The sequence below is a fragment of the Macaca nemestrina genome, chromosome 12 (genome assembly GCF_043159975.1).
Source record: "Macaca nemestrina isolate mMacNem1 chromosome 12, mMacNem.hap1, whole genome shotgun sequence".
Lineage (NCBI taxonomy): Eukaryota > Metazoa > Chordata > Mammalia > Primates > Cercopithecidae > Macaca > Macaca nemestrina.
In genome coordinates, this window is record NC_092136.1 from 78014905 (window position 1) to 78028211 (window position 13307).

A 13307-nucleotide genomic window follows, 5' to 3' on the forward strand; every position below is an offset into this window, starting at 1 on the left:
AAGACAATTTCTCTGGCATTAAAGCATCTCACTCAGTCTTTCTGTCATTAATAAGAATTAAATTCTGTTCCCTCAAATTTAAATGTAATTATATTTTGCCTCGTAAATAAAATTGAATTTAGCTCTAATGCAACTGCTATGTTTAGAGCTTTAATTATTTTAACCCGGTTGCTACTTTAAGCTTATTTTTGTGAAAGCATTGAGTTTATTTTGCTGTCAATTGTGACTTCATTTGATAACAGGGCTTTTCAGCACCATATCCGTCTAGTCATTATTGTTACTATTTATGCTTTGTGATTCTCTTTCCCTTTGGGAAGGGAGGAGATTAATAGAGACTAAACTGAAAGCTTAGAGGATCTGAGTATGAATTCTGGACGGTCCCGCTCCGTTAAGGTAGAATCTAGGCCAGATTGAGTTGAGAGAGCCAAAGAGAGAGACCTGATGTGGAGTCTGAAAAGGAAACCTTCAATGTTCATTGACAATTATTTTAAGCCAAGATTTTCGGCGCGGCATTCAGCGGGCTCCGAAGTTTGGATCCTGCCTACTCTGGCCTTCTTTTCTGCCACCCACCCCTGCAGCTCCTATCTCCAGCCGGAATGAGGCGTGACTGTCTAGCCAACCATGCATGCTCTCTACATGTGCACAGGCTGTTCCCTCAGCCTGCGCTGCCCTCTCCTCCTTGGCCACCAGGGGGCCTCCCCTCAGTCCCCTTTCAGGGTCTGACTCACAAGTCTCTGGCTAGTGACAACCTTCTCCGGTTCCTCTCCCATCCCATTACTGGCCTAGTTTTCACTGCTTCTGCTTTTGTGCTCCCAAACCCTACCATACGCACATCCATCAGAGCTCCGCTCATGCTGAATAATTAGGCGTCTCATTTCCTGACCAGGCTGTGGGGCTGTCTGATCCTCAGTGCCTAAAACAGTGAATGCCCAGCACACGGGAGAGGCCGGAAAGATTCAGTGAATGAATGCAGTGAATGTGTCAGTGTGGGAGCAGGTATGGAGCTACTGTGGGGTGCTGTCTCTGAGGAGGTTGTGCTCTTCTCTGGAAGGGACCTCAGGAAGCTCGTTATGCTGAGAGGAGGCTGACCCTAACTCCCTTGTGCTGTGGGCCACTGACCTAGTTGTTTGGGGATAAATGTGTCAGCTTTTATCTGACTCTTCATCTAGATAATGATCTAGATAACGCCTCTTCATCTAGTGTCAATGACCAGTGTTGGGGACTGGGGAAAGGGGATGATAGAGAGACTCAGAAACTGCAAGGAAACTGCACCTCTGAGAGAGCAAGTGAGTTGTTTAAGGTTACACAGATTCATATCCAGGCCTTCTGGCTCCAAACCTTCATTGTATAAACTGTCCAAAGAATTAAATTTGTTAGAGTCTAAGGACTGTTTGGATAATTTAAATCTAATCATGCATTCTAAAACTATATACAACTACTTCATTTATTGACTGCTTACTGAATGCAGCCACCATATACATGTTAAATCTGATTTGGAAAACAACCCTGCAAGGCAGGTGTCATTAGCCATAGTCTATGCTTAAGCTGAGTCTTGAAAATCTAGCCTGGTCCTACTCCAAATTTCTTGCAATTCTTGCTGACTGCACATGTTACCTCCAAACCTATGCCACTGAATCTCTAAAACATCTTCACCTGTTATTCCATGAAACTCAATTGCAATCAAATGATAAGAATCATAAACCCACAGCATGAGCATTTTACAGGCAAAATCTCTGCCATGTACTGCTTCTGTGAGCCAGCAACCCTAAGGAATAAAATATAGTGAGAGGGCCCTCTCAAATAAAAGTCATTTATGGGAGACAAGACTAGAGAGCTCATATAGCAGTGGAAATGAGGAATAAATTTATAAGGCTGAGGAGAGAGGCTATGGGGGTGAGGGTGGGGAAGGAAGACCTGACGGAGAACCAACAGGGGCAAATGATGAGTCTAAGGGATGGCTTTTGAAACGGTACAATGGAAAATGCCACAAAGTCTAAAATCTTTAGAAGCCATTAAGCTCTGGCTGGGCGCGGTGGCTCACACCTGTAATCCCAGCACTTTGGGAGGCCGAGGTGGGCGGATAACAAGGTCAGGAGATCGAGACCATCCTGGCTAACACAGTGAAACCCCATTTCTACTAAAAATACAAAAAAATAGCCAGGCGTGGTGGCGGGCGCCTGTAGACCCAGCTACTCGGGAGGCTGAGGCAGGAGAATGGCGTGAACACAAAGGAGGAGCTTGCAGTGAGCTGAGATCACGCCACTGCACTCCAGCCTGGGCGACAGGGCAAGACTCCGTCTCAAAAAAAAAAAAAAAAAAAAAAAAGCCATTAAGCTCTGAAAGAAAGGCAAGCCTTTCCAATTCTTTTTTTTTTTTTTTTTTTTTTGAGGCGGAGTCTCGCTCTGTCGCCCAGGCTGGAGTGCAGTGGCGCGATCTCGGCTCACTGCAAGCTCTGCCTCCCGGGTTCCCGCCATTCTCCTGCCTCAGCCTCCTGAGTAGCTGGGACTACAGGCGCCGCCACCACGCCCGGCTAATTTTTTTTTTTTTTTTTTGTATTTTTAGTGGAGACGGGGTTTCATTGTGTTAGCCAGGATGGTCTCGATCTCCTGACCTCGTGATCCGCCCGTCTCGGCCTCCCAAAGTGCTGGGATTACAGGCTTGAGCCACCGCGCCCGGCCAAGCCTTTCCAATTCTAAGGACCATCTCAAAGAGATTAAATTCTTTCCCTTTTCTGAGACAGCTCTGAGCCAAGAGGGTGAAAAGCCAACTAAAGCACTTGGAAGGGGAGATGGGAGGAGCTGTTCTGCTCAGCAGTGCTGCTGAGTGTACCCCCTTTACGTAAATGTTGATGAGGCATCCAGCCCAGCAGGCCTGCTCCCTGGGGAAGATGGCTTGAAGGAGGTGAAATGATGCCAGCTCTTGTCCAGGAGGCCTTCTGGCTGGCTGGCACTGCACAAGAAACTAACATGATCTAGGTCTGGGAAGTGACAGACAAGGAGTGCAGAGATTTGGTGTTAGCCCAGCACACTGTGTGGGGAGTGGGAGGGAAGGGGCTTGTGTGGAGGCAGGGAGGAGGTGGAGTCCTGAAAGAAGCGATTAGGTTCACTCTCAGGTAGTGTGCTGGTATCTTCCTGGACAGAGCTTTCGGCTGCAGCCCCTCTCTTCCCTGTGTCCCCAGTGGGCTCTTTTTCTTTCTTTGACTATTCACTGGTTAAGTCATTCATGCAATAATCACCGACAACCTAATGCATGTTTGGCCCTATGCTAGGGATACTGATAGGCCTTGACCTCACAGAGTTCACAGCCTGGTGAGAGAGAAAGAGAAAGAGAGAGACTGAGAGAGAGAGAGAGAGATAGATTAGAATACATTGGTCAATATAACATAGTGTTTAGGAGAGACCTTGGAGCCAGATCTGGTTTGAATCTGGACTCCGCCACTTATTAATCGGGTGAGGGTTGGGGGAAAAGGGATGCCGGTATGTAATTTAATCTTTCTGAGCTTCAGTTTCCTCATCTGGAAATGGTAATACTAGTAATACTTCCTTCCCAGGGTTCTTATGAACCTTAACTAAGATAAGGTTGCAAAGGACTTAGTTCAGTGCCTGGTACATGCTAAATATAAGAAATGGATGGCTCTTTGTTACTCTATCCTGTGTCTTGTCAGAAAGAAAGGTAAGACTGGCCATACGAACACCTCTTTGGATACAAAGGGGGCATGAGGCAAGAACTGAGGACTTGGGAACAAAGGGCCTGGATTTAATTCAGACTGCCACTGGTAAGCTGAGTCACTTAGGGCCGGTCATTCCCCCTCTCCAACTCTTTTCTATCTGTTTAACAGCAACAGCAGTAGCCACCTCCCCACCATCACTACCACCACCATGATCAGGATCATCTTCCCAAATGACTCAGGAAGTGAAGTCCCACTGGGGTCTATGTCCTATGCTCTTCTGGGCCATAAGAATCTGTTCCAACAGTTATGTCGTGTGGTTTATCAGGAAGGAAGACCACATGCATGAGGCTGGACTGAAAGAGGAATTTCTGAGATGAGACTGGAAGCCAAGTTGCCAGGAAGCCAGGGAACTGAGTAAACACTTGTATAAAATCTGACTTCACTGTTTCCACAAACCTAACCAACGTGCTGGGAACTTGTCAGCTCACATTTCAATACAGGGCTGGTTGTTGAGTGCAGGGCATGTTGATTTAAGCTGCTTTCATTAAATCCTGTTCTTGGTGCCAAACAGCAAGACACTCATCTCAGGGAATAGTCAGTGTTCCCTCCTGGGAGGCAGCAGGCAGCAGGGGCCCATCTCTGCCAACCCAGGAACCCAGAACCAATGCTGATGGTGCAAGGATCACTTGGGATTTGTCGTTTGGCCTCCAGCTCCTGATGGGAGGGACTGGGCAGTGTCTGTGCCAGCCCTGCCATGCCAGGCAACAAGCAGCATACGCAAGATGACTAGAGCTACCACTTGTCCAGGGTGTGAGCTGTGCCAGATACTACGAGAAACACTTTGCCCATATTTCCTCACCTAATCCTCACAATGATTCTATAAAGTAATTTTACCTAAGGGAAAATTAAAGGTTAGAGGGTTAAGCCACATGCTGAAGCCATTCAACGAGTGGGGAGCAACTCTTCTCCCAAAAAGCCCAGTGTCTGTTCTGTGCCCTGTAGTTAACTCCCTAAACAGAAAGATAGTTTCTTGGCTTTAATGAATCCAGGTAAAGAGGCATTCCTTGCTTGGCTTCACTGCAAAAACTCAGTAGTTTTAAAACAGCTTTCACTCAGTGAAAGTGCTCTTGGAAGGGAGGTGGTAGAAAGACATTAAGTGCTTATTCTATGACAGACACTGTTCTACGTGCATAGAAAAATCATGTACTTTAATGATTACATAACATGCTGAGGTAGGTACTATTATTATCTCCATTTTTCAGATGAGGAAACTGAAGTCAAGAAAAGTGAAGTTTCTTGCCAAGGTCACACGGTTAACATGTGGCAGAAGCAGGTTGGAACCCAGGCCAGCAGTTCCTACCCAGCAGGGGCTGAGGAGAGAGAACAGTCGAAACGCCCTCATTCTCCTTCAAACCAGTTTCCAGAGGCAAAGTGACAGCTGAGGAGGAACGTGGCCTGTGGGGAGTGCTGGGAGGCAGGCTGCCCTAGCGCGGGGCCAGGCCCTGACTCCCAGTTTCCTCCCTCACCAGCATGGCTCATGCAAGTCACGGCCACTCCTCTAGCCTCATCACAGGAACGGGGGCAATACCTGTCATCCCAACCTCACAGGGCTGCTGTTGCGCAGGGTGTGTGTTGCTGTGTGAAACATCTTAGTGTGCTGTGGGACACTCAACAAACACCAATTGTTTTTACTATTACAATACTTTTAAAGCTGCCTTTTAAATTCCTGGCCTTGTGGCAATCATGGGACCCTTCTAGTCATTTATAGGCTAGAGATTTAAACACTAGAATCTATATTTCTGAAAGGGATTTCATCTTACGTCTTATTATCAAATGTCTTTGTTAATATCAAGTGCTCTACAATGAGTGTTTTAATCATCATCATAACAAAGCTAACAGGTACTGAGCTCATATAATGGGCCAAATCTTTTTTCTTTCTTTTTTTTTTTGAGACGGAGTCTCACTCTGTTGCCCAGGCTGGAGTGCAGTGGCACGATCTTGGCTCACTGCAACCTCTGCCATCCGGGTTCAACCAATTCTCCTGCCTTAGCCTCCCGAGTAGCTGGGACTACAGGTGCCTGTCATTGCGCCTGGCTAATTTTTGTAGTTTTAGTGGAGACAGGGTTTCACCATCTTGGCCAGGCTGGTCTTAAACTCCTGACGTCACGATCCACTTGCCTCGGCCTCCCAAAGTGCTGGGATCATAGGCATGAGTCACCGTGCCCAGTCTTTTATTTTCTTTTTTTTTTTTTGAGACGGAGTCTCGCCCTGTCGCCCTGGCTGGAGTGCAGTGGCACAATCTCGGCTCACTGCAAGCTCCGCTCCGCCTTCCAGGTTCACGCCATTCTCCTGCCTCAGCTTCCCAAGTAGCTGGGACTACAGGCGCACACCACCACGCCCGGCTAATTTTTTGTAATTTTAGTAGAGACGGGGTTTCAACATGTTAGCCAAGATGGTCTCGAACTCCTGACCTCATGATCCACCCGCCTCGGCCTCCCAAAGTGCTGGGATTACAGACGTGAGCCACTGTGCCCGGCCTTATTTTCTTAAATAATTCTCACTATAACTCCAGAAGGTAGGTACTATCATTATCTCCACTTTATAGCTTCAAAGGGTAAAGTAACTTGCCCAAAATTATAATTAGTAAGTAGCAGGGCCAAGATTTGAACCCAGATCTGTCTGACTCAGGGACTTTCCTCATCACATGGCTCTCTCTTGCCTTTGCACATGAGGACACATATGTGTTTGATACCAGTTATGGGGAGTGGTATAGCCAGGACTGAGGAAAAGGAGATCTCATAATTCTATTCAAAGTCCCTTCTAATAGTTCTGTTGTTTCTGTTTACCGAGCTAACTAAAGAATACTTAGTAATCTCATCCAAAGTTATACCTACCTCCTCAGATGCTGTGGGGTTTCATCAGGGATTAACAGTGCAAGACGCAGTTATATACCTATCATAAATTAGCTTTGTGGCCACATGACCAACAATGCAAGCCAGCATAGCTTTAAGAGGACCATTTACTATATCACTATAAACAGAGCTATATAAAAAGAATTATTCCTAAGACCCTGCACATCTGTGCTTACAATCATGTCTTTCCACGAGCTTTGCAAACAAGGATAAAAGTCCAATTTAGATTGTGTATTGAACATCAATTCTCTATTCAACAGGGAAAGGTAATTCAAAGTATCCCAAAGGCATGAATGCTGCATGGATCTCATTTCTGCCAAAGGTCTCAACCATCTTTCTTGGTCATAGCCAGAACTGTTAATACACAACATAATGAGCTAATCTGAGCCTCACTTTGTTTAAACAGCGTGGAGTGCAGAGGAAAATGATTTTGAGTAAAAAAGCATAACTGGAGATGCTATCACTTTTTAGCTTTTTGTTCCTAGGCAGGATCACTTAAAATTTTTCCAAGCCTTAGTTTCTTTCTCAGTTTACTTCTCTTCATTTTGTTGCTGTTGTTCCCCTCCCCTTGCCCAGAATGCACACTCTACAAAGGCAGGGATTCTTTGGTCTCTTCATCCTCTCTGACTGGAAGAGTACCTGGTATACTGTAGGTGCTCAGTAAGTATTCACTGGTTACAGTATTATGTAAATTGGTAAAACATGGATAACTGACACCTTTCTTGTAGGGTTTTTGCGCAGATTGAACAAGAGATTAGATGTGACCATAACCAGCTATACACCAGTACTGTGCTAGGTGACTCATGTATGTTCCCATGTAATCCTCACGTTGAAAGAACCTGTAAATCATAGTGTTTTCAAACAGAAGGGTGCCGACATAATTATCCTTTGTACCTTATATGTACAAACCCTGTGATGAACCAAATGCCACAATCAAGAACACATTCAATCATGTGTTCATGCATTCATTCATCGCTATTTATTGAGCAGGTGCTGTGGGTCAGGCCATGCTGAGTCCTGGGGCTGCGAAGGTGAACAAGGCATGTTTGCTACCCTCACGGAGCTTGGCGACTAACAGAGCATTTGGCTAGAAGGGCAGGTGAGGGCCAGATCCCAAAGAACCCTAAATACTACACTGAGTTTGGACTTCATTCTGAGAAATGGGTGAAACCAAAGGGTTTGATGGCTGGGACAGGCATCCTATAAAGCCCACCCCGACAGAGCTTACCTAGGAACACTTTCCCTATGGCCTTGCCTCCAGGGATAATGTCTTAGCATGAGATGAGATTTCAGTGAAACACATCTATAATTATAAGTTCCATTGTTAAGGGGTAGTTTGGAATCTCAGGGCCACTACTATGGAAGGAATGATGTAAGGATGTAATTTTTGAATCCTCTCTTTAAGAGTAGAGGTGTTGAAGGCTAGAGTTCAGAGAAAGAAGAAAAGCACTCAGAGGCATGGGGAATGCATTGCTACGTGATTGGGAACAGTTACGTCCCTGATCAGGACTGAATGGTGACCATGTCACTGTGGAAATCCCCTGCCTCTACCCATGCTTCTTCTCCCCACCCTCCCCACCCCAACCCTCATTCCTCCCAACCCCCACTCCTCCTCCACCCACCCTTCATCCCCCTGCATTTACCGATAGAACAGTCGTGTCCAGTCCAGCTTGGGTCACAGCTGCAAAGCCCGGTGTCCGGGAGGAAGGTTCCGTGACCTGAACATTGGTCTAAGCATGTGGCCCTGGGGGTCTCGCAGTTGGTGCCTCCCCATCCCACAGAGCAGTGGCATTCACCTCTCACGCAGACACCCCGGCCTGAACATGTGGGGTCCATGCAGTCCACTGTGAGATGGAGGAAGGAGAACATAGGTAAGCATCTGACCAGCAAAGGTGAGGCTTCTTTAAGCAAACTACTTAGCTTTGTGACCAAGGGGCTTCACACATTCTGGTAGAAGGATGCAGAGGCCACTTAGTAAGGTGAGAGCAGTACTGTGGCAAATAGCAGACCTGGCTTCTCAACTCCACCCAGGTAGAAATCCCTATCTCTTCATTTGTGGGGAGGACACAGTAAGAAACGTGCCTCAAGCATCAGCATAGCACTTTATGTCTACTAGACTCTGTTTCATTCACTTCTGAATCTCCACCTCCTAGAACAGTGCCTAGCATACAGGAGGTGTTTAATAAATCTTCATAGAACAAACTTTTATTATCACTTCATAACGCGGGCTTATTTATGTGATCATGATACTAAAATAGATTCCTTAATTTAAATGAGAATTTATTTTGAAACTTAATTCCATTAGATTTTATCATCTTCCCCAAATTCTTGAGATTGATATGAACTTCACTTTCCTGGCCAGGTATGGTGGCTCACACCTGTAATCCAGCACTTTGGGAGGCTGGGGTGGGAGGATTGCTTGAGGCCAGGGGTTTGAGACTAGCCTGGGTAACACAGTGAGATCCTGTCTTTACAAAAAAAATTAAAAAATTAAAAAAAAATTAGCTAGACATGGTGGCACATGCCTGTAGTCCCAGCAACTTGGGAGACCGAGGCAGGAAGATTGCTTGAGCCCAGGAGGTCAAGGCTGCAATGAGCTATGATTGTGCCACTGCACTCCAGCCTGGGCAGTGGGACAAGACTCTGTCTCTAAAAAACAAACAAGCAAAACGATAATAAAAAACTTCACTTTCTTGAGGGCAAATACTTCAATATGTGCTGACTTTGCGCAGCTTCTCCTCATGTGATAGGTGAGTCACATAGTGGTGGCTCACAGCCAGGCAGGCCTTTAGTGCTCCCAGGGCCCAGGGTCAAAGTGGTCTTAAGAGACCGACAGAGAAAGAGGGAAAAGAGAGATACATTGTGGGTTATCTGCTCTGTGCTTACACTCTAAGCACTTTATATACACTATCAGATTCAGTTATCTCAGTAACCCAGTGAGATACAGATGAGAAAACTGAGGCTCTGAGAGGTAAATAATTTATGCCAGATCACACAGCTAAACTCTGCCAGAGAGGAATTCTTTTCCTGATTTCTAAAATTGTGGTAAAATACACATAACTTAAAATTTACCACCTTAGCCACTGTTAAGTGTACAAGTCAGTGGTGTTAAGGACGTGGATACTAGTGGGCAACCATCACCACTGTCTCCAGAACTCTTTTTATCTTGCAAAACTGAAACTCTGCACCCATTAAACAACTTCCCATTTCCCCTTTCCCTCAGCCCTTGACAACCACCATTCTATTTTCTATCTCTATGAATTTGACTACTCTAGGTACTTAATGTAAGTGGAATCATCCAGTATTCATCTTTTTGTGATGGCTTATTTCACTTGGCATAATGCCCTCAAGGTTCACTCATGTTGTGGTATGGCCAGAACTTCCTTCCTTTTTAAGGCTGAATAATATTCCATTATATGTTCATACCTCATTTTGTTTGTCCATTCATATGTCAACAGAAATTCAGGTTGCTTCCACCTTTTGGCTATTATAAATAGGTTGCTATGAACACGGGTGTACAAATATCTCTTTGGGACTCTGCTTTCAATTCATTTGAGTATATGCCCAGAAATGAAATTGCTGGATCATATGGTAAATTCTATTTTTGATTTTTTGAGGAACCATCACGCTGTTTTCCATAGTGGTTCTACCATTTTACATTCCCACCAGCAGTGCACAAGGGTTCCAATTACTCCACATCCAGAGAAGACTCTGAAGCTCTGTCTGATCTTGAGGCCAATATTTCTATCAGGGGTTGACTTTCCCTAATCAAAGCTTTAGTTACGGGGCTACAACAACATTAACAGAGACCTCTGATCTTCTGCAAAACACTGCACAGAAAAGGAGAAGAGTACTGAGAATTAACTGAAGTGGCTCCAGTTCATATGGAAAGTGCAATAGGTGGCAGAGAGACGACAGGATTGGTAAAGGAGGTCGATTCATGTTTTTTCACTACCAAAAAGTTGTCAGGTCTGTCTTTCTCTTTAGGGAGGTAGGGATTCTATTCATTTTGTAATTGTGAGGGGACGGTGGTATCCTGGGGAGGAGGGGCAACATGTAGCTGTTGGAGAAAGGGTGCTGATGGCACTGTGATGAGCATGGTCAGGCCCCTCCTAATAGGAACTCACGAGGGAGCCCTAAGCTGCAGAAGAAAAAGCTCTCCATTTGGCCTCTGAGGACCTAGGTTCAAGGGTCAAGGGACAAAATGTACTGGTTCTAGGTCCGTGGTCCAATTACATAACTGCTCTGCGCTTCCCATCTATAAAGCAGGTATGGTAAAGATACTGACTACTGACTTCTCAGGTTGCTACGAGGAGCAAATGACGTTATGATTTCAAAGGACTGTATAAACTTTTGCAAAGAAGTTATCTTCTCATCCTATCAGGACATTCAGTAGCATAGCTTGGGGCAAACTGTGGTCAGAGCTCATTTATAATTCAGACATCCTTTAAATGTATTTATTAATTATATTTTATAACCCAGTATATTTGATTTTTACATAAAAGCCTGGGAAACCCAGGCTGGGTATATAAGAGTCACAGATACAAATGGGCAAAAACTTTATAAGTGGCAATATTCTGGGAACATTTATTTTGAGAACTAGCTTATTAAGAAAGTTATTTTGCTCTTTAGGGTCTTAAAGGTGTTCAACCTAATAACCTAAATGATAAACAAGATGATCAGGGTTCAGGAGTGATTATTTGGTAATAACACAGTAATGATCACAATAACAATAAGCATTAATTTATTCCCTCTTCTGTGCCATATTTTGCTATTAAGCATTTTATAGACATTATCTCATTTAATCCTAACAATGTAAGTATGAGGTAGCTACTTTTATTATGTTCATTTGATAGATGAGGAAACAGAAAGCACAGAGAGGTTAAATAACTTGCCCAAGATCACACAGTAGTATGGCAAATGGAAGAATTTAAATTTGAATCACCCTTTCCTGGTTAGGCCTCTTGCCATTTCCCCTTACAATCTTACTGGTTCAGAAATACATGCATGCATATATACTTATATAAACACAAAAAATGTCTTAAAAATAGAAATCAAAACAAGAAAAGAAATAGAGCAATGTGGAGGATTAATGAAGTCAAATGAAGGCAAAGAATCTCTTCTCCTGCAGTCTCTGGACTCCATTCAAAAATGGTTAGAGCATGACCTGTTGGAATTCCTGATAATTAAAAATAATAAATGTAATAATAGCAATAAATTCTCATGACCTGCCTCAGATCTTGGAACCTCAGAAGGATTATTCTGGCCCATTAGGCTTCTATGACAATCCCCTAGACCCAGAGAGCTTTCCAATTTGACAGGAAACAACTCAGCAATTCCTATCCTGAGGCCAATAAAGGTATTTCCTTTTCTGTAAGTGCCTGAACCTCAACTTTGGGTTGAAACTGTCTCTGAGAATCCCAGGGCACGCTTGAGGTCGAACCTATAAATCTCCATCATTAGCAAGCAGGCTGGGAGGGTGCCAAGTTCAGCAAGAGGCTCTGGGTGGCACAGGCCTGTGCTTCCTTAGATGTAATGAGTCTCAGGAAAGACCCAGGAATCAGCAAAGTGAATCCTACACTCCCAGCAGATGGTCCAGGCAGAGAACAAAGATCAGAAGGAACTGATGAGAGGCTACCTCCAGACAATTAATCTGTGCTTCTGAAGGTCAACTGGGCCAAGTGATTGTGGAGCGGGAGGGAAGTTTTAAGGAAGACTGCATCTCAGGAGGGACGGCAGCTCCCGGAAATCAGGCTGAATCAGTGGAGGTTCCTGCTGGAGCTGGGTAGACATCGTCCCTGTGCTCTACTGATCCTACAGGGCCAGTATCTATGCCACAATCATGCTCTGCCAAAGAGGTGGTAGGTAGACTCTGCCTCTGCCTCTGCCTTTGCATTCTGGAGCCTCTGGGGTGGTGATTAAAGTTGACTTCTTCCCATCACACTGGCACAGCTTCAGGAACAACAGTGATTTCCCAAGGAGCTGTGTGCAAAGTGGGGAGAAGCGGCCAGCTTGGGGTGGAAGGGAGCTGTGATGAAGGAGTACGAGCAATGGTTAGGGAGGTGGACTGGCCTTTGTCTGGAAGACAGCCTAACTTAGTTTCCTCTTAGAGATGGGCCAAACAGTTGTTTTTTCCCCTTGCAGAGCTTGCCATTACAGACAAAATTTCTGGCAGAAGCATAGCCCATTAACAAATGATGAGGCCTGCATGGCCAGGCTGCAGACACAGGTCTTTCCCCAAAACATGCCACGCTTCAGTGACCACACAAGCTATTGGACGCTCTGCAGGACCAAAAACACAGGGTCTCACTTTTCATTGTGAAAGGTCTAGGTTTTTTCTTTTCTGCTCCTCCCCCAACTCCTTCCCAGTGTCCTACTGGCTCCGTTCAAGCTTTAAAAAGTATGGGGCAATAAACTTCAGAAGAAGGAATGGGGAGGAAAAAAGTGAGCTTGTTAGCTGATGTTTTATAAACACAGTGAAACCCGTAGCACAGAGCAGACGGAGGAGGGGAAGAGAATGGTCGAGGACAAAGGCCCCGAGAAAACCCCGTTATAAACACAAGGACAACGCAGTGAAGCTTCACCAGAGAAACAGAAATAATAATGGGAATCAGTACCAGATGGCCCTCCTCAGAAAAGAAAGCAGGAGTGAGAACATTTCTTTTCAAACAGATAATGTAAATCAAAGTTCCCAAACATTTTTTTCTCTCTTATAAATAACGCTG

The 13307-nt window shown here is 44.9% G+C and overlaps 1 protein-coding gene across 24 annotated transcripts in view; it reads right to left on the minus strand.

Annotated features, from left to right (window-relative positions):
• The window catches only part of LOC105468948 (teneurin transmembrane protein 4), a 3228145-nt gene that overhangs the window by 140220 nt on the left and 3074618 nt on the right, over window positions 1-13307 (minus strand). For all 24 annotated transcript variants that reach the window (XM_071075888.1, XM_071075902.1, XM_071075903.1 and 21 more), the window contains one exon: window positions 8226-8426. In XM_071075888.1, the coding sequence (XP_070931989.1) occupies window positions 8226-8426 (201 nt within the window). The remainder of the gene's footprint in view (window positions 1-8225; window positions 8427-13307) is intronic.